We start from the raw sequence: 21,280 nt of genomic DNA, 5'->3' as shown, positions 1-21,280 counted from the left end.
GTACTAGAGTCCACAGATTTGATATCATATCTGCTTTAATTGCCTCTCATTTTATCAGTGATTTGTAAGATATTACCTGTTAACTGCTGAGGATGAATTATTGACTTCCTTCTTGCTTATCACCCAGCGAAATCCTACCTATTACATCAGGAATCCAAGTGAAAGAATGGGCTCAACTGTGTGACTTCAACAGCACTATTGCACTTAACCTCAGTTTTATCACTTAGAAGTTGGGAGAAATTATGGTGCCAACTTTTTAGGATTTCTGAGAGGACTGCATGGGAAAATGCACATTGCAAGCCTTCAGTGAATAGTAATTACTGTCTGTCACGATCTAACCCAGAGCCCACCTTTTTCCATGAAAACATCTGATCCCCTCAGCCCACAACTTAAGCATACAGGAATGCTTTGGGTTATTTGTCTTAAATCGTGCCCCACCTGTGTCACAGGTGGTAGTGTGGTCTCCGAGGCAAAGAGCCAGCCTTGCCGGTTGCTTTTCACTGCACTGAAACCCCGGGTAGCTCTGCGAGCCCTCGCAGTTCAGGGATTCGCAGTCGGGTTCTGGGTGGGCCGCATCAGACTTTCCCGCAGGGGCCAAGTCTAATTCAGTCGACACTGAAACGTCGTGTCGTGAGGTTTACTGTTTATTTGGCTTTGCTGGAACCGTAACGTACAGAACAGGTGCAGCCTTGTAGGTCTGAGAGAAGACCCGTCCGCCGCGCCGTGTGAGCGTGGGCCAGAGCAGGGGGACTGGTGTCCCGAGGGCTTCCCTCGCGAGCCAGAAATCTTGGTGGGGGGCACTGGCCTGCCAGGTTATGCAGTGGGGGATGCCCTTCAGGCACATCGGCCCACGTGTGGGACCTGGGCCCAGATGCTGGCTCCTCGGTGGGACGGAAGGATCCAAGCCAGGGACGCGGGACCTCCCAGACCGGTCCCCGCGATCCAGGTAAGGTCCAGGCCGTGGAGGTCATTAATGCAGAGAGGTCGCCTCCTGGAGCCAGGGCCAGAGGCGCGCTGTCCGTACAGCCAGGGTCGGGGGACAGTCACAGACCGGGGGAGGAAGGTGCTGCGGAGTCGACGTGAGGCGCCGGGATCCCGACTCGTGGTCCAGGGCTAGCAGAGTCACTCCATTTCATGTGACTTCGGCTGACGGGACGTTCACGCCACCGCACAGCCACCTCTGCGCGTCACACGATCAAGAAGTGACTGTAGCATGTTTCGCGCGTGGTCTCGGCTGTCTGGAACTTGCTGCCCTGCCCCGCGGAATAGGTCCCGCCCCAGGACGCCCTACCCAGGCCCCGCCCCGGCCCGCCCCGGCCCGCCCCGGCCCGCCCCTCCAGAACTCTGGCTCTCCCCTTCAGGACTCCGCCCCACCTCAGGCCCCGCCCCCGCGGCGGCCGAAGGGGCGGGCCGCGCCGCCACGTGCTCAGACGCAGGGACCCGCCCGCCCGCCGGGCAGAGCGCGGGCAGAGCACCGGCCCTGGGGCGCCACTCGCCGCCGGGCGGCGGCAGGCATGGCCACGGCGGCGGTAGCAGCGGCGGCTCGTGGAGCCGGTGCAAGGGCGGTGACGGCCCTGCGGGATGGCTGCCGGACTGCGGCCCGGGGGCGGTCGCACTCGGGCCCCGCACAGCCCCTGTGCACAGCACCTGGGACCGCCCCGGACATGAAGCGCTACCTATGGGAGCGCTACCGGGAGGCGAAGAGGAGCACGGAAGGTGAGTGGGGCTGCGGCCCCCGAGCCCTCTGGACGTGTGGGGCCCCTCTCCGCCGGGCTGGGGGGCCAGGTCCCGTCCCACGTGGCCATCCGGGAAGCCGGCACTCTCTGACCCGCGAGGTCCGCTGCTGACCACCAGACCCCCATCCTCACCCTCGGTTGTCCCCAACCCCAACCGCGGGCGACAACGCCTCTGCAGTGCGATTCCAGGAAACGCGGAAAAAATGCGCCTGCAGAGAAACTTTACAACTCTTGCTTTCTCCTGTCGGGAAAGCCTCTTTATAAATTCCTAGGATTTTTTAGCCAGAAATCCACATCGAAAGCGTTTTCGACCCTCCTGGGGGGTTCCACGGACATCTTTTGGGAGACGGTCACCGCCACGCACCGTTAGGTATTGTTATTAATAAACAGCAATAATAGTAACCGCCGGAGTCCGGCAGGCGGCGGGTTACCCTGGATTCCGGCTGCTAGGCAGGTGCCCAGGGTCCGGAGGCTGATTTATCTTCCTTCTTTGTTTTAGAGGATAGGGTAAGATTTGCTGTACTTGTAATAAGAGGGGTCCAGGTTGGGAGTGTCCCAAATTACCTACTAACCTCAGCCAGGAGGGAATTCCAGGGCGTGACCTCTTTGTGGCCAGAAAATGAACAGAAAATTAGCTTGATTTGATTGTTGGTAAGGGAAGCAGGGAGGATAGAAAGAGGACCCAGTAAATACTCATATCAGACACATAAACTGTGTCTCGGAATTCTTCCCCATACCTAGGAAGGAGGTGCCACATCCTCATCCTATAGATGAGAGAGGCCAGACTCAAGTTTAAGAAACCTGGCCAAGGTGCGGTCTTCACCTCGAGTCTGTTTCGGCCCCACACCCATTGTCCTTTTCCCTGCACTGCCTCACAGTAGCAGCTCATCATTTGGAAACTGGTGTAAAGGGCCAGTGATAATCCATGCATGCTGCTTTTTCAGGGAGGATTTAGAATAGAAATTTTTGTACTCATATTTTGTGTGTGTGTGTTGGGGGGGTGTGCTGGTGGAGATGGCAGAGAGAGAGAGGGAGAAAATATTTAGCGGAGAGAGCATTTTGTAGAATCACATTTTCCATCTTTTGTCCAGAAGTCATGAAAGAACACAAGAGGCTTATTTTCACCAATTGGAATAATTTTCTGAGGGAACTCAAAGTGAACAGCAGTGCAGAATTCTGTGAAATAGGCTTTGCTGTCTTAGTTTTCCTTTGCTCGGAGTTTAATTTTGCATCGATTTTTGAGGTGGTGTGGGTGGCAAGAAGACTGGCTTTTGAGACATTGAGAATTGCAGATCTTAAGTGAAAGGAATATAAAAGATCATCAAGCCTGCTGGGTAGGCAAGACTTTTTAAGTGAAGTTTTCAATTGAGATAATTGTATCCTGTGCAGTTGTAAGAATTAATACGTGGAGATCTAGGATAACCTTATTGGAGAAGAAAATGGCAACCCACTCCAGTGTTCTTGCCTGGAGAATCCCAGGGACGGGGGAGCCTGGTGGGCTGCCGTCTATGGGGTCACACAGCGTCGGACACGACTGAAGTGATGTAGCAGCAGCAGCAGCATAACCTTTAACCTGTTTCTCCCACTGGCAACATTTTGCAAAACAATAGCACAGTATCACAACCAGTATATAGACATTGATACAACCCACAGATCTTATTCAGAATCTCCTAGTTTTACTTGTACTTACGAATGCGCGTTTAGTTCTACACGGTTTTATCACATGCAGGTTCGTGTATTCAGCATAGGTCAAGATACAGAACAGTTCACTACAAGGTTGCTCCTAGTTTTTGACCATCACAGATAAGGCTCCTGTAAACCTTTGTGTACAGGTTTTTGTGTGAACACATGTTTTCATTTCTCTAAATGCCATTGTTTGATTGAATGGCAATTGTGTGTTTAATATGACACTACAGGCAAAATTTTTGCTATTCCGATTTTACAGGCAAGGTTTGCTGCTGTAGATTGTGACTCTGGGGACATCACAAAGCTCCAGTTTCCTTATCTGTAAAATGGGGATGGATGCTGGTTGTACCGACATCAGAGGGTTGTGGTGAGGAATGAGTGGGTCCATCATGAAAGGTATTTAGAACAGTGCCTGGTGAATGAAATTCCCTGGCAGCTCAGCTGGTCAAGAATCCACCTGCAATGCAGGAGACCCCAGTTTGATTCCTGGGTCTGGAAGATCCGCTAGAGAAGGGATAGGCTTCCCACTCCAGTGTCTTGGGCTTCTGTGGTGGCTCATCTGGTAAAGAATCTGCTTGGGAAAACTGAGGTCAGAGGAAGGGAACTTAATACCAGAGCTAACAAATCTCAAAATCTCCTCAAGCTGACCTACTCCAAACCCGCTGGGATTATCCCACACCAAAGCCCAACTCTGGCTTGAATCTGATCTTTATCACTCAACCCTCCAGCTCTCATTTGTCAGTGGAAGTTGCTCAGTCGTGTCCGACTCTTTTCGACCCCATGGACTGTACAGTCCATGGAATTCTCCAGGCCAGAATACTGGAGTGGGTAGCCGTTGCCTTCTCCAGGGGATCTTCCCAACCTAAGGATTGAACCCAGGTCTCCTGCAAAGCAGGCAGATTGTTTACCAGCTGAGAAGCCCAGGAATACTGGAGTGGGGATAAAGCGAGGATTTTTAGAGTAGGCTTGGCAGATACTCAGGGGATAGTAGCTCTTGTGCCTAGTTAGTAAATAACTCAGTCTTAGTCATGGTTAGTAAGCTGTGGAGATGGGCTAGTTAGCACTAGGGTCTATGTCTCCTTTTGCTTAGCGGAGCAAAATGTGGCCACTGCATGTGTCCTTGAACAAGCCACCTAATCTCTTTAGTCTTCTTTCTGTAGAATGAGGCCGCTGGAGTAAATAATATGTGAGCTTTTTCAGTGTTACAGGTCTGTGAATCAGTACTTGGGGTCCTGTCTTCACGTCCCAGCACATGCCCACGTGGTCCCTGTCTCACCACAGAGGACACAGGGACTTTCTTCCTTCACCTTGTCTGGGTCTGCACCACCGCTTTAGCTGAAGTCTGTACATGTGCTCAACCTGCATTCATTCACCAAACATTTGTATTCACCAGACATTTATTAAGCAGGTAGCAGTGGGCTTAGGGCTTCCCTGGTGGCTCAGAGGTAAAGCCTCTGCCTGCAATGTGGGAGACCCGGGTTTGATCCCTAGATCAGGAAGATCCCCTGGAGAAGGAAATGGCAACCCACTCCAGTACTCTTGCCTGGAAAATTCCCTGGGCTACAATCCATGGGGTTGCAAAGAGTCGGACACGACTAAGTGACTTCACTTTCACTTTTCACTTTCAGTGGGCTTAAAAGCTGTTGATTTCACAGATGGGACACGACTGAGTGGGAGGGGCCCTTAGGGGCTGAGCACCTGCTGGGGCCAAGGGAGGGGGACCCGATTTGCACGGATGGGGAGGTTGGTAAACAGATTAGTGTCGGTCTAGCTTGGGGAAGATATTAATAAATAACTGGCCCCGGGGGATATGCAAGAAACGCTTTACACTGTATGTGTGTAGGAGTAAAGAATCAGAGGAGATACTGATGTTCATACAAAAACACCCTCCCAGCCCCCTGTACCCCTCCCCCCCCAAGTTTACTAGAGGAGAAAATTTTATTTTCTCCCTTCCTGATTATTGCTTTCTGGTGTTTGATCTCTTGCCTTAATTGGAACAATCCCTTCAGGTGTCTTCTCTTTGAAGAGACTCCCAGAATGAAGGAAGGAGGAGATGATTTTTACTCGTAGTTTTACTCTTTCTCTCCCACCCTCCTTTTTCCCCCCAAATTAAAAAAGACTATTGTTTAGATCAGTTTTAGATTTACAGGAAAATTGCATGTTTCTGTAAACTCCATGACTATGGGATGGTGATATTGCAATTTTTTAAAATCAGAAATATGGCACAGAGCTTCTAAACCCTTGAAATTTCCTAAGTACAGAGATGGATAAAGGTATCCTTTGCTATATTAATTAGGTGACTTTTGGAGTACTCCTAGGCAACCAAGGAGGGGGACCTGGTTGCCAGGGGGACCCAGCCCTGTGATTGGAGACTTAGCACTTGTGTCTTCTGGTCCCCCTACCCCTCGGGGAGGGAGAGGGGCTGGAGATTGAATGGATCACCAGTGGCCAATGATCCAATCATTGCCCGTGTAACAAAGACTCCATAAATGTCTGCGTAATGAAGACAACTCCAAAAATGTCTCCATAAAAACCCAGAAGGACGGGTTCTGAAGGCTTCTGGGTGACAAATGTATCTAAAGGATTCTGCACGCAATTCAGATGTGCGTTTTTTCCCCCAGGCCACCAATTCTTGGACACATCTGAGTGTGCTTCCATACAGATCACTCCTGACACCTGCTGGGGAGAGCATCAGGTCCTCCAAGTTAAGGGCTCAGTCCTACAGGACTGCCATGGAGATTCATGTGGGGAGAGTGGTGCACCCATTGAGGACATGGAAATTCCTTGTGCTGTCTGTGAACTTTGAGCCATGCATCTCTTCCATCCGGCTCCGCCTGGGTTGTATCCCTCTACAGTAAACCAGCGACCTAGAAAGAAAAAGGTTTCCCCGAGGTCTGTGAGCCACTCTAGTCAATTACTTGAACCTGAGGAGGGAGTTGATGGACCCTCCAGTCTATCGCCGGCCTGTCAGAGGCGCAGGTGACCACCAGCACTGGTGATTGAAGTTGGGCTGGGGTGGTCTTGTAGGACTGAGCCTTTAACCTGTTGGATCTGACGCTCTCTGCAGGAGGTGTCAGAAGTGAGTTGTGTTGTAGGACACCCTGTGGTGTCCATGCGTTGGTGGCCTGGGGAAAAAACTCACATCTGAGTTGGGTATAAAATGGGTACATTTGTCACAGTTAACCAATATTGATCCTTTGTCAGTATGTATCAGTGTTAAGCAAAGTCCCTATTTAGTTGAGAATTCCTTAATGTTTAACCTAGTGTCCTTTCCTCCTCCAGGATCCCATCCAGAATAGCACACTGCATTTAGTTGTCGTGTCTCCTTGGGCCCCTCTTGGCTGTGAAGTGCCTCAGTTTTTCCTGTTTACCATGACCTTGACAGTTTTGAGGAATACTGGTCACCTGCCTTGTAGAATGTCCCTCGCTTGGAATTAGTTTCTTTTTTTTTTGTTAAACTTGAGATTTCTGGACATGTAATAGTTATGTATCTGAAGTCAAACTCAGCCCGAAGAAAAGGGTCTTTGTTTTGTTAGGAAAAGAAATGCTCGTTTATTTCCTTATTGGTTTCTTCTAGCAAAAATTTCCTATAGAATTATGGTTCTCACCTGGAGTAAGGGAGGGGGGATTTTGACTCTCAGTGGATGCTTGGCAGTATCAGGAGACATTTCTAATTGTTGCAACTGGGAGAAACAGGGTGATGTTGGCCTCTGGTGGGGAGTGGTGTGGGTGGAGGCCAGAGATGCTGCTAAACATCCTACAAAGTATATAGTACACCCTCCCCCAGGAATCATCCAAATTCAGGTGTCAATAGTGCCAAGATTGAGCAACCTTGTCCTAAAATGGTGAAAATCTCAGAAATCACTGTGTGACTGCAATTTAAAGGGATGAATATACTTGTGTGTGGTCTGTTATTTTCTGTTACATGTTGTTTGTGACTTATTTGAACTCAAGCCTGGCATTCCCTGTGTGCTGATCAGATAATTATCCTGTCCTGTTAGGTACAGGATGGAACGTTCCTGTGCCTTCAAGAGAAGTTACTCCAGCTGTACAGTTGGGTAGCCTGGTGGATTTCCCCCTGCAGAGGTCATCTCAGAGCTTGGTTTTTTTAGAATGTTTGGCTACTTGGCCAGAGCTACGAAGGATATTAAGTTGTGGAAAGAAGTGTGGGGATTAGTACAAAGTGTTAGAAGAAGCTCTTACAGGGTGTCAAAGGATTTATTCAGAGTTCTCGGTTGATGTTTAGTGAGGACTGTGTGTAGCTCAATGGTGTGAGCTTAGTGTGTGTAGAATAAGCACAGAATGCAAATCCTTCCCTGGAGGAACTGCAGTGGGTTAAAGAGATCCCTGTAAGATAATTGAAAAATTAGGCCAGTGATTCTCAGACTGGGTTCCATCGTCTCCTGAGAGATGTGATTAAAGAAATGTGCAAAATGTATGTTAAAGGAGCTTGTTTACGGATAGGCTTCTCAGAGCCTTTAAAATACATGACTCTCCAAGGAGGAGGATGACAGTTTAGTACTTCCCAAGTGAATTTGACTGTAGAACCCCCTTTTTGGAGGTAATGGTCCAAAACAGAGGTTCTAAAGAATACTTTAGGAGGTGAAAGGAGATAAAATACAAAATGGAGATAAAAAGATAACTTTATTGCCAGTCTTTGAAGGTAAGTAGAATTAAACGTATTTATTGTTTCAGTAGTTCTCAGACTTGATGGGCACATCAGAATCATCTGGGAGTTCAGTTAAAAATGGAGATTTCGAGGTCCTAGCCCCAGGTATTCTGATTCAGAAGGTGTGGAGCCAGGGAATCTGTATTTTTACAAGCTGGGTTTGGAAACCAATCCTTAGTTGAGCTCTTGAAGACAAATGCAAACACAGACATGCTCTGCATTTTAAAGTTCTTTTGGATTTTGGCTTTCAGCAGTTTGGTAGACTAGATGTTGTTGATAGTCTCAGAACCCTTTTGGTACAGGATGTTGCTGTTGTTCAGTTGCTCAGTTGTGTCCGACTCTTTTGCCACCCCGTGGACTATAGTCTACTGGGCTCCTCTGTTGATGAGATTTCCCAGGCAGGAATACTGGAGTGGGTTGCCATTTCCTTCTCCAGGGGATCTTCCCAAACCAGGGATCGAACCTGCATCTCCTGCTTTGGCAGGTGGGTTCTTTACCTCTGAGCTACCAGGGAAGCCCGTGGTGTGGGACACTGACATGCAAATGAAAAATACAAAGAACATTATTTGCATGTACAGCTGAGCTCTGAGAAACTGAAGAGAAATCACAGGGACTAAAGATGAAGATTGATGAGCAGTCCTGAAGGTGTTACGGTCTTGGGAGCACTTGTTGGGTTTTATTGGCTGTGCCTGCTGAGAGGGAGTGTGTATACACACACACATGTACACTGAGATGCCTGTGAATTCTGTCCTGCTGGGAGGACACACACAGTCTGAAACTGTTCAGTAAATCTGGGACCTACAGGGAGCCACCTTCCATGCAGAGACAATAGGGAAGTGTGTCAGTCTTGCTTGCTTTCTGCTCTAGACTTGCTGCTGTGTGGTCAGAGTGTCCTGAAAGTCTCCCCATGACCTTGTCCTCACATGCTTTTGAGTTTGAATTTATTCTGCTTGGGTGGTCTGCTTGTGTAACCTCAAGATGAGAAATTAACTAAAAGGGTCCCAGGGTGATAGCCTCCTGGGATTCCTGATGGAAGCAAATACAAACTCTTCCTGGATGAATAGACCTTCACACCAGGCCCCAAGGAAGAACAAAGGAATTGATAGACCTGTGAGTAAATCTAAACACATATTGACAATGCAGAAATCAGTCCAAAAGAGAGCAGAAGAAGAGGTGAAAGAAACTGAGAAAAAGCAGCAAATATGAAAGATGATAAATATATCAGTGATCATAATAAACTCAGATGAACAGATTATCAGATCAGATGTAAGAAACACAATCTAGCTAGATGCTGTTTGCAAGAGATACACCCCGAAAAAAGATGTAGAAGAGGTTCAAGTTTAATGAAATGGGATAAGACTTCTTGGGCAAATGTGAACCAAAGGAAACCAGCAAGTGTGACTATCAGACAACTACTGAAATGGCGTTGAAAGGGAATAATGTTAACTATGGGAAGAACTGCAAATTACAGTTCATGGACCAAATCTCACCTCCTGTTTCTGTGTATTATGTTTTATCAGAACACAGCCACACCCACTTGTTTCCCTGTATGTATTTTTTGGCTCCTTTTGTGCTGCGATATCAGAGTTGTGCAGAGACTTTATGGCTCCACAGCCCACAGTGTTTACTAACTGAGCCTTCAGGGAAAATATGCTTATTTATCAATATGGATGAGTCTCCCAAAAATAAGACTGAGTGAAAAAAAAGCAAGTTGCAGATGAATACTAATTATAAAAGGTTTGGAAATACATAAGAGATACTTGTAGGGGTACACGTGTATGTGGTCAAAGTCTAAAGAAATGGAAGAAGGATGATAAGCACCTAATTCAGGGTAGTGGTTACCTCCTTGGCAGGAGGAGAATGCAGGTGAGGGCTTAGAGGGTTGATTTCCTAAGCTGCATGGGGACCTAACAGAAGACAACTGGAATATCTGTGTGTTCTGCATTCAGTCTGCTGCAGTGCCACAGGTCTGTTAAGCCTCTGGGAAGCTGTACTCTAATGAGAGAATGAGCAAAAAAAGGTAAATAATGTCTTGACGCGGGTTTGATCCCTGGGTCAGGAAGATCCCCTAGAGAAGGGAATGGCCACCCACTCCAGTATTCTCGCCTACAGAATTCCATGGACAGAGAAGCCTGGCGGGCGACAGTCCACGGGGTTGCAGCGAGTTGGACATGACTGAGTGACTGAGCACACACAGCACAAGGCAGCCGGGGGACGTGGGTGTTGTTTGTATTATTTTTATACCTTTCTTGTATCTTAGAAAAATAGCATGATGCAATCTTAAGAAATCTTTTGTTTAGGTGTGTGATATTGATGATCCTTGGCTACAGGAAAAAGTAGCAAAAGGGCTTAAGGGAGAAACGTGTCGCATAATTTTCACATCTTCAGGTAGGAAAGAGTTCCTAAGATGGGAGAGAGCCAGAGGGCCTTCTGGAGGTCATGGAGTCCAGGCCTCTGCTTCGAGAAGAAATCCCTTTTCCATAGCCCTCGCTGGAGGCCACCTGGCATCTGCTTGAGTTTGCCATGTGATCCCAATGCTGCCAGTATTTATTTTGGATGGCCTGAGTCACAGAGAGTATGTAATTCCAATTCCCCTTCCATATGATCGCTGCTTAAATGGGAAGATGGTGATCGTGCATCACCCTAGCCCTCCCCTTTGACTTAATTATTTGGGACGCTTGTTCACACGTACTCGAATTTCTTGATATCCTTTGTTGAGCCTTGGTCCTGACCGCAAGAGGCCGCGTGTGGTTTGACTGGAGAGAAGCAATGCATGGCATATGGAAGGCACTGATAGTTACTTTCTTCTATTTTCTCTGTGCTTTGATGAAAATTTCATGATAGCTTGCCTAGTATTTGATCTTTTTATACGATTAATATTCTTTTTCTAATATTTTTCCTTGAAACACATGTACTTTTGAGCAGTTTTTTTAATTAAATGACTTTGAAGATTATGTTGTCATTAAATCATTGCTCTATATAATTTTATTTCAAGTACCGTTGCATATAATTTTATATTTGGGACTTTAGGAAGCATGATGGCTATCTATGGAGCCATCAGAATTACAGATAATACTTACAAAGTAATAAGGTGTAAATTTTGGTGGGAGTAGTGTAAATGTCATGTGTATTATTAATTTTTCAGAAGATTAATTCTATTTGTCATGAACTACTTTTCCCTGGAGATAGTGCAAAATACCTAAAGTCATGGAAAAAGGAAAGCTTCTTTTGAGATGAATAGATGCAGTAGAAGGACTTCTGAATTGCCCCCCTCTGCAGGCCCGCCCAGCCTGACGTTAAGTTCCTCTTGTCTCTGCCCGTCAGCGTGATATTTCCTGGTCTCCCACCTCTGCCTGGGATGTTGCTTACTACAGAGCTTGCGCTTTATTATTATTTTTTAATATTCCCCACACAGTGCCCTGTACAGTGTCTGGCACATAGCGGATATGGAGTAAGTGCTTATTAAAAAATTCCTGAGTGCTTAGTAAGTGAGAGAACCAGTTTACAAACATGTTACATACTGGGTGATCCCATTGATATAAAGTTCTAGAAAATGCAAGCGAATCTGACCAGAAGAAGAATAGCAGGGGACAGAGGGAGAGGTGGGATTCAGAAAGGTGGGGAGAAATGTTTGGGGATGTTGGATACATACTTATTATCTTTATTTTGATGATGGCTTCATTGTGGTGTATGTGTGTCAAGCCTCATCACACTGTATGCTCTGTGTGCAATTTATTATATTTCATTTGTGGCTCAGTAAAGGTATATAATAAAGACAGGGAATTCCCTGGCAGTCTAGTGGTTAGTACTCTCTGCTCCACCGTCGGGGGCCCAGGTTCAGTCCCTGATCAGGGGACTAAGATCGCATAAGCTGCGGGGCCAAAAAAAAAAAAAAAAAAAGCTGTATAGTAAAGACAGAGAAATAAGGGAAGGACTCTGGTTTAGCCTGGCTTGCGGCAAGTACCCCCGACTCCTGGAGATGGGATCCTAGACATGGCCCAGCACAAGTCAAGTGTTTTAGTCTGAATAGCTGCAGCTGGAGGGATGCGGCAGAGTCCCAGAAGAGCTCAGAATGTGTGTCTTTAGAGGTGGGGAAGGGACATTTCTTAGCTAAGGGTTAGGGCTTGCTGGGCAGGGAACCCCATAGATGTTCACCTTCATAGTGGAAAGGATGCCCGGAACACTTTGTTTCGTGTTGGCATCTTTTATTGGGCTGTTGCAGAAGTAAAAGTGATGCGCAACTGAATGGTTAGTGGAGATACTGGAGAAAACAGTTTCTGGCAAAAGATAGTTGTTTTTATTTTTTATTTTGTTGAACATTTTTTAAGTTGAAGTGTAGTTGTTTTACAAGGTTATGTTGATTTCTGCTGTACAAAAAAATGATTCAGTTATACATATATACATTCTTTTTCTAAAATATTCTTTTCCATTATTGTTTATCATAGGATATTTAATACAGTTCCTTGTCCTTACTGCAGGACCTTGTTACTGTAACCATTTGCTAACCCCAACCTCCCACTCCATCCCTTCCTCCCCCTGCCCCCACCCTTGGCAACACCAGTCTGTTCTCTGTGTCTGTGAGTCTGTTTCTGATTTGTGGATAGATTTGTTGTGTTGTATTTTAGATTCTATGTGTAAGTGATATCATATGGTATTTGTCTTTCTCACTTACTTCACTTAGTAATCTCTAATTGCATCCAAGTTGCTGCAGATGGCATTATATTGTTCTTTTTTATGGCCAAGCAGTATTTCTTTTTATATAGGTACCACGTCTTATTTATCCATTCATTTGTCTGTGGACATTTAGGTTGTTTCCATGTCTTGGCCGGAGAAGGCAATGGCACCCCACTCCAGTACTCTCGCCTGGAAAATCCCATGGATGGAGGAGCCTGGTAGGCTGCAGTCCATGGGGTCGCGAAGAGTTGGACACGACTGACCGACTTCACTTTCACTTTTCACTTTCATGCGCTGGAGGAGGAAATGGCAACCCACTCCAGTATTCTTGCCTGGAGAATCCCAGGGACAGCGGACCCTGGTGGGCTGCCGTCTATGTCGCCAGAGTCGGACACAACTGAAGCAACTTAGCATCAGCAGCATGTCTTAGCTGTTGTGAATAGTGCTGCTATGAACAGAGGGGAACATGTATCTTTTTGAATTATAGTTTTTGTTTTTTCTGGATATATGCCCATGAGTGAGTTTGCTGGATCATAAGGTAAATCTTTTTTTAGTTTTCTAAGGAACCTCCATACTGTTTTCCATAGTTATGGCACCAGCTTACATTCCCACCAACAGGATAGGAGGGTTCCTTTTTCTCCACACCCTCTCCAGCATTTGTTACTTGTAGACTTTTTGATGATGGTCATTCTGACCAGTGTGAGGTGGCACTTCATTGTGGTTTTGATTTGTATTTCTCGAGTATTAGCGATGTTGAGCATCTTTTTACATGTCTGTTGACCATCTGTATAATAATGGTTGTTTTTAAATCTCTAAAGTCTAATAGTATTGTGCTCTTATGAATTGTATGATTGCAGGTCATACTTGCCATGCAATTTTATTTCTCTGACTGTAATTATCAACAGTTCAGTTCAGTTGCTCAGTTGTGTCTGACTCTTTGCGACCGTATGGGCTGCAGCACGCCAGGCTTCCCTGTCCATCACCAACTCCTGGAGTTTACTCAAACTCGTGTCCATTGAGTCGGTGATGCCATCCAACCATCTCATCCTCTGTCGTCCCCTTCTCCTCCTGCCTTCAATCTTTCCCAGCATCAGGGTCTTTTCAAATGAGTCAGTTCTTCGCATCAGGTGGCCAAAGTATCAGCAGAAAGTACATTAAGTGAACACATATCAAGCAACATTTGTTGACAGGAAACCATATTCTAAAGATACTTGTTAAACTTGTGTTATGGTCATATTGTTCCCTAACATATTAGTTACACCAGAACAAATTAACATTTTTCAGAGAATGTGAAATTGTCAGTGGCAGAACTGACTGGCCTTTGCCCAAGTCTTACTTTTCAGAAGGAAGTTGTAATGTGGTGGTTTGCTAAGAGAAAATCACCTATCATGAGGGTTGCCTTTTTATTGTTATTTTTAATTGGCATTTGTAGATGAGAAATTTAAGGGTTTATAATAGGATATAGAAGAAGAACTAAAGAGCCTCTTGATGAAGGTGAAGGAGGAGAGTGAAAAAGTTGGCTTAAAGCTCAACGTTCAGAAAACTAAGATCATGGCATCTGGTCCCATCACTCCATGGGAAATAGATGGGGAGACAGTGGAAACAGTGTCAGACTTTACTTTTTTGGGCTCCAGAATCACTGCTGATGGTGACTGCAGCCATGAAATTAAAAGACGCTTACTACTTGGAAGGAAGGTTATGGCCAACCTAGATAGCATGTTTAAAAGCAGAGACATTACTTTGCCAACAAAAGTCTGTCTAGTCAAGACTATGGTTTTTCCAGTGGTCATGTATGGATGTGAGAGTTGGACGGTGAAGAAAGCTGAGCGCCGCAGAATTGATGCTTTTGAACTGTGGTGTTGGAGAAGACTCTTGAGAGTTTCTTGGACTGCAAGGAGATCCAATCAATCCATCCTAAAAGAGATCAATCCTGGGTGTTCATTGGAAGGTCTGATGTTGAAGCTGAAGCTCCAATACTTTGGCCACCTCATGCGAGGGGTTGACTCATTGGAAAAGACCCTAATGCTGGGTAGGATTGGGGGCGGGAGGAGAAGGGGACGACAGAGGATGAGATGGTTGGATGGCATCACCGACTCGATGAACATGGGTTTGGGTAGACTCCAGGAGTTGGTGATGGACGGAGAGGCCTGGCGTGCTGCAATTCATGGGGTCGCAGAGAGTCGGACACGACTGAGCGACTGAACTGAATAGGATATGGAACCTTGAGTTCATTTGTGGAAACATTTGGGGGAGATGTAAATACTGCTTCATGTTAGAAACAAAAGTCCCTTCACTTTTTAAAATGTGTTTTCAATCTGTATGCATAGTTTTAAAAGAAATTTTGAACCCTTGTTTTCAATCTACTTGTGAACGTTAAAAGAATTTGAAGCTGTGTTACATAAATACGAACTAATTCATAATTGATTTTTAATATTTATGAATATTCATGAAATATAGGAATATTATGAAATATAAACTGAAGTTAAAATTTGAGAAAACAAATATTGAAAATTTGCCCTCACTTTTGTCGATGGAGAAGCATAGAGATATGTTGCAAGCAATGAATTATAACCCCAAGCTGGTGATATTGTTTCATCTTCATTTTCCTCCTGTAAAGTGAGGATAATAACTAGTGTCTCATGTTAAGTGTGGATCCATGTATATGCTTCATATGGTGCCTGTTGTTTAGTTGCTAAGTCATGTTCAACTCTTTTGTGACCCCATGGACTTGGACTGCTAGGCTCCTCTGTCCATGGGATTCTCTAGGCAAGAATACTGGAGTGGGTTGTCATTTCCTCTTCCAGGGGATCTTTCTGACCCAGGGATTGAACCTGGGTCTTCTGCATTGGCAGGCGGATCCTTTACCACTGAGCCACCAGGGAAGTCCATATGGTACCTGGCACTTTGTAACAGATGCATTAAATCATCTCTGGATTATTTGTAATACTTAATAAATATAAATCCTATGTCAATAGTTGTAAATACAATGTAAATGCTGTGTAAATAGTGGTGAATACAGTGTAAAGGCTATACAAATAGTTTCTGACATGTGGCAAATTCAAGTTTTGCTTTTTGGGACTTTCTGGAATTTTTTCTTTTGGGGATATTTTCTATGTGCATTTGGTTGAATTTGTGAAGGTGGAACCTAAGGATTTGGAAGACTGACTGTAAATGGGGAAAAATGGAGACTTTTCTTCTGTTTTTTGAAGCTCTAAAATTCTCCATGAAAAAAGATTTCTTTTTCTCATTTTGCTTTTTCCTTTTCTTCCTAAGAGACTTCATATCTTTATATTCTTTTTTGTTAATTTTTTTTTAGGAGAACAGCTTGATGTCTAGGGTATATTCCAAAAAGAAAAAGTAATTAGTTAAAGAAAAATGTCAGCTTAATGTCTCTGGGATTGTGGTTTTTGCATTACCAAAAAATTGAACTTCAAGGATTTTCAAATGCATTTCAGCTTTTCTCTTTGAACATTTTCCTGTTGCCATGTTTGTTTCCTGAGTTCAGGTATTTGAGATGTGTATGTTTGGGCCTCCAAGTAGAGCATGTTTTCTTTCAGAATTTGCTTTTTAATATAACTGCAGTGAAATCTTTCATATAAATCTTTATCAGTATCTCTGAATATGTCCTTAGCATGCATTCCTAGAAGGAGAATTACTAGGTTAAAGAGTATGAATATTTTTAAAAGGCTCTTGGTACTTATCGCCAGCCTTCTTTCCAGAAAGGTTGAACCAACTTACTATTCTTAAACAGCAAGGAGTGAGGCTACCTAGTCTTAGCACCAATACCCACCCTGTGTTCTGTCATTAAAAACAAAAAGAAACCACATGCAAATAACAACAACAGCAGTAACAGAGATACCACTGCAGTCTTACCAGAGAAAAATTGCATCCTAGTTTTGTTTCTTAACCAAGTAACACATGCTTATTATAGAAAAAAAATGTTGAAGTAAAGACACTAAAACCATTTGTAATCCCTTTTCAGAGAGAGTGGCTCATATCTATCCAATTGTTTTAATTTGCTCTTTAAAAAATAATTGGAATGGTTGAGCATTTAGGTTTATAAACTATTTAGTTTCCTTTCTAAAAAACCTATTTTCAATTGAAGGATAAATGCTTTACAGTTTGGTTTGTTTTCTGCCATGCACCAACGTGAATTAGCCATGGGTATACATATGTCCCCCCCTCTTGGACCTCCTTCCCACCTCCCACCCTTTGCCACCCTTGTAGACTGTAACAGAGCCCTGGTTTGAGTTTCCTGAGTCATATAGCAAATTTCCACTGACTGTCTATTTTACATGTGTTACTGTATACACTTCCATGTGACTCTCTCCATTTGTCTTACCCTCTCCTTCCTCTCTAGTACCCATGTCCATAAGTCTGTTCTCTATGTCTGCATCTCCATAATTTCCTTTCCTGTAAGAGAGAGACTCTTTTTATTTTTTGGATTTGTATGACTCCTTTTTACCCTGAGGATATTAGTTTTCTGCTGTTTGTCTTTTTGTCTAATATCCTTCCCTGTTTTTGATACACAGATGTTTAAAATTTTTATACTGTAAATCTGTTGATATTTTTCTTTTGTGATTTATTCTGTTGCTTTTACATTGGGAAGTTATGTTCTGTTCCTAGATGAAATAAATAGTAGTCCATATATTTTCCCTACCTATTTAATGGTTAAAAAACCCATAAATCATTAACATGGTGTTTATTTTACAGCATAGCGTGAAAGAGAATCTTACTTAACATCCTTCCCGTACAGCTTAGCAGTGTTTGTTTAGTTAGGCAGAGAGAGAATATTATTCAAGCTGGTATTCAGTTACAGTATGTTCTGGAAAACACAGATTAGTAGATGGTCCATCTTGTTGAAAATAGGGCATATGAAGGAGGATTTCAGATTGGGAAGACAGATAAAAGTCTAAGTGGGGACTGCCTTTGATGCCATGTTAAAAGTTGAAATTTGTAGGCAGTAAAAAGTTTGAGAACCTGAATATCCTTGAAATGAACCTTTAGTTAGGAGTCCTTCAGCTATAAGCAATATTTTAAAAAAAAAAAAAAAAGCCTGAGTCAAACTGATTTAATTACAAGGGAAACTTGGAAAGATATTTTGTGGGTTGGTTCAGCTTCAAGCGTGAATTGATCCAAGTTCAGATAATGTGGTTGGGTGGCTTTTCTCTGTCTCTTGACCTTGCTCTCTTCCCCACTGGCCTCTTTTTTAGGTTCCTAGAGGTGACCTCCTCATATCTCCAGATTTATATCCTCTTAGGTCCATGTTTGGGAAAAACGAATATTTCTTTCTTGAAATCCCCTTATAAATCTAGGAATTTTCTGGATTGCACTCAGTCGGTTCCCTATGGCTTTAGGGTACATATGAAGATGTTTGGCTAGAGGGTGTTCTGTGGCTGTCCCAGATGAATCCATGTTGGTCATTCTGAGGTTCTCTTTGACCAGGCCTGGATCACGTGTTTCCTCTTAAAGTCAGGAACAGAACCTCCCCAAGACCACACAGTTTGAATGTTGAGGTGGGGTAGTTTCTCAGAAAAAGAGTGTAATGGAGAAATAGAAGGTGTGTCAGTCAGGTTAGGCTAAGTTGTGCTGCAGTGACCAGTGACACCAGAAATCTCAGTGGCTTAATACAGGCAGCTATAACCACAGTTTATCTCTCTCTCCTGCACTGTTTTCTGGAGCCTCAGACTCCTCTCCAGGGCAGTTGTGCTCCATGTGGTGACCTAGCCTGCTGGGCTTGTCAGTCCTTCAGAGCTTCCCAGGGTTGTGTCCCCGAGGGCTGAGGGACAGTCATGTTGCCTTTCTGAGGACATCGTGAGTATTTCTTGATGTGACTCAGGCCATAGATTTCTACTCAGCACTGTCCCTATGTGCTGCTCCATTAGACTGGAGACCTTTTAAGAAGAGTCATCGTGCATTTCTGAACATCACAGGGTTCAGAAAAGTGCCATCACGAAGTACTTGGCAAAGATTGTATTTCCCAAACTTAGCTATTTACACAGTTTAACAATATTTCCTTAAATAGGTGGAAAATGTCTGACTTCTGTACCTAAGTTCTGATTTCATTCATTTTCTCTGTCAGTAGTAAAGATAAAATTAAAGCAAGGAAGGAATTCTTTTATGGTGATCTTACAAACGAGAAAACCAGGACCCCAAACAACAGAAAATGGTGCAGCGGGTGTGGAAGACAGTATGATGGTTCCTCAAAAAATTACAGTCCAGTTTACTGTATGCCAGCAATTCCACTTCTGGATATATACCCTCAAGAAGTGAAAGCAGGGACTTAAAGAGATATTTGTCCACACATGTGCATAGCAGCATTATTCGCAATAGCCGGTGGGTGGAAGCAGTCGGAATGCCCTTCGGTGGGTGAATGGATAAGCAAAATGTGGATAGACATAAAATGGAATATTACCTAGGCTTAAAAAGGAGTGAACTTCTGACCCATGCCCCAACATGAATGAATCTTGAAGATATTATGCTAAATAAAATAAGCCAGCCCCAAAAGACAGCTGCTCTATGATTCTCCTTATATGAGTCACATTTCTAGACACAGAATGTAGAATGGTGATTGCCAGGGGCTGGGGGAGGAGGAAGAATGGGGAGCTAGCGTTGAACAGGTGTGGAGTTTCAGTTTTGCAAGATGAAAGAGTTCTGGAGATGGATGGTGGTGATGGTCTCACAGCAGTGTGAGTCACCTTAGTGCCACTGTGCCGTACACTTAAAATGGTTAAAATTGTTAATTTTATGTTATGCATATTTTACCACCATAAAAATAAGCAAAGACAGAGTCTCAGAAAGCTTACAGATGACTCGTGTAGGTGGTCTACTGGGTGTCCCAGTGCTCTGTGGGATGAGCAAGTGGGTAACCTGTGAGTGTGCAGGGGTTGCCCAGCTTGCTGCCTTGCCGGTTCAGGGTGGCTGCCTTGGAACTCAGCTGTGGTTGGAGCTTTGGGCAGAGCGACAGAACTGTCTATCCACGTCTCTGTCCCCACTGTGTCATCCTGCTGTCATCATCCATTGAGTGCAAAAGGAATTTGTTCTCTAAATTCGTACCCACTCTTGTCTCTGCTTTGGGTAAGTACATAACTGACTAGTCAAGGGCCCTTCTGTTTATATTTGGAGTCCACAGTTTAGACAGACCGTTTCTCTCTGAGTGGTTGGCATTCTTTCCTTTTGCCTTGTAATGACTTGCATTAATTCTTAGCACTTTCTTGAAGTGGTTGCATGGGGTGTTGAGCTCCTTTTAAGCTACTGATGTTCCTGGTGTTTATTTCAAGTGATGACTAATTAAACACGCACGCTTTCTGGTGATGTTCATGTGATGGATACACTGCGGGCTTTCCCGCCAGTGGAGAATTCATTCCTGGGCAGCCCCTGGAGATGTGCTGACTGTCAGCACTGTGTTCCAGCATAGTCGTGGTTCCTTGAGGGCCTCACATACTCTTCTCAAGTAGCAGAAAGGGAGAGAGACTTTCTTGCCAGCACCAGTTCAAAATAGAAACTTCTAATGGCAGCAGGCTGTGAGAACTTCCCTTGGAAAGGTCATTTGTGAAAGAGGAGCTTTTGGTCATTCTGTAAGTGATCCCGCTTCACTGACTTCATTCGGACAGTGCCATGTGGTCCTGTTTGGAAAGTGACATCCTGGGCATTGACCTGTTGATAATGTGAGGCCAGATGCTCTTCGATGTTGGATGCTGAAGAGCCACTGGCTTCTCCCTTCCTCAGGACTAGTTCCTGTGAACTGTCTGCCTTTAAGTTTCTTAAAATGTGTTTCCTATCTTCAAATCTTATTTGTAAAAAAAGAAAAACAAGACCAAGGTTATTATCTCATAGATTTTGACAAAAGAACCTAATGAAGAAATGGAATTGTTGCTGAATCTTGACTGTTTGATTTTCAGTAGAGTCGGTCATATCTAGGTTGTTAATGGGAGGGAAATTCATTCCTTCGTTCATTCCTTCATTTGCTGTCTTTGGCCTGGATATGCTGTGTGGGGATGGGAAGGCTTGGTTTTAAGGTTAGTGTAATGTGGCATCTTACTTGGTGACCATGAATAGGCTTCGGGGTCAAGCTCCCTGAAGTTTTCCACAAGGTTTGTGTTTGTGTTTTTCTGGGGGGAGAGAATTCTATGGCTTCTGTTAGGTTCTCAAATGGATCCAAGCCCCACAGGTATAAGGAGCCTTCTGAAATGCCCAGAATGTGTCATTGTGGCTCATATGAGTGGCTAATTAGAGTTATCACCCTGTGAAGCGTACTTTTTGGATATTTCAGGTGGCTCTTTAGAAATGGATAATGTGAAAAAAAAGTGAGCAGAGGGAAGGAGGGAACACTGTAGACTCTATTCTATGGTAAACATTAAAATGAGGAAAGATTGACTCCATTTTATTTAGAAAATAAATGCTTGCTTCTCAAATGCTTGTTGACTCCCCTAATCTTACAGAAGAGCATCAAGAGTGTAGATTCTGAAGCCAGACTTCCCAGATTCAAAGCCTACCTCTGCCATTTAGTGGTTGT

The 21,280-nt window shown here is 44.3% G+C and overlaps 1 protein-coding gene across 7 annotated transcripts in view; it reads left to right on the top strand.

The window, feature by feature from the left end:
• Nucleotides 1-1,390: 1,390 nt before the first annotated feature.
• Nucleotides 1,391-21,280, top strand: part of NT5DC3 (5'-nucleotidase domain containing 3) — a 104,220-nt gene continuing 84,330 nt past the window's right edge. For all 7 annotated transcript variants that reach the window (XR_014083482.1, XR_014083481.1, XR_014083480.1 and 4 more), the window contains exon 1: nt 1,391-1,716. Coding sequence is in view for 1 of the 7 variants with exons in the window: in XM_081595581.1 (XP_081451707.1) it covers nt 1,515-1,716 (202 nt within the window). In the remaining 6 variants the exon portion in view is untranslated. The remainder of the gene's footprint in view (nt 1,717-21,280) is intronic.

This window comes from Giraffa tippelskirchi, chromosome 4 (assembly GCF_054371585.1).
Source record: "Giraffa tippelskirchi isolate mGirTip1 chromosome 4, T2T-mGirTip1v1.2.pri, whole genome shotgun sequence".
NCBI lineage: Eukaryota > Metazoa > Chordata > Mammalia > Artiodactyla > Giraffidae > Giraffa > Giraffa tippelskirchi.
Note: the sequence above shows the minus strand (reverse complement) of the source record. Positions and strands in the feature narration are given on the sequence as shown.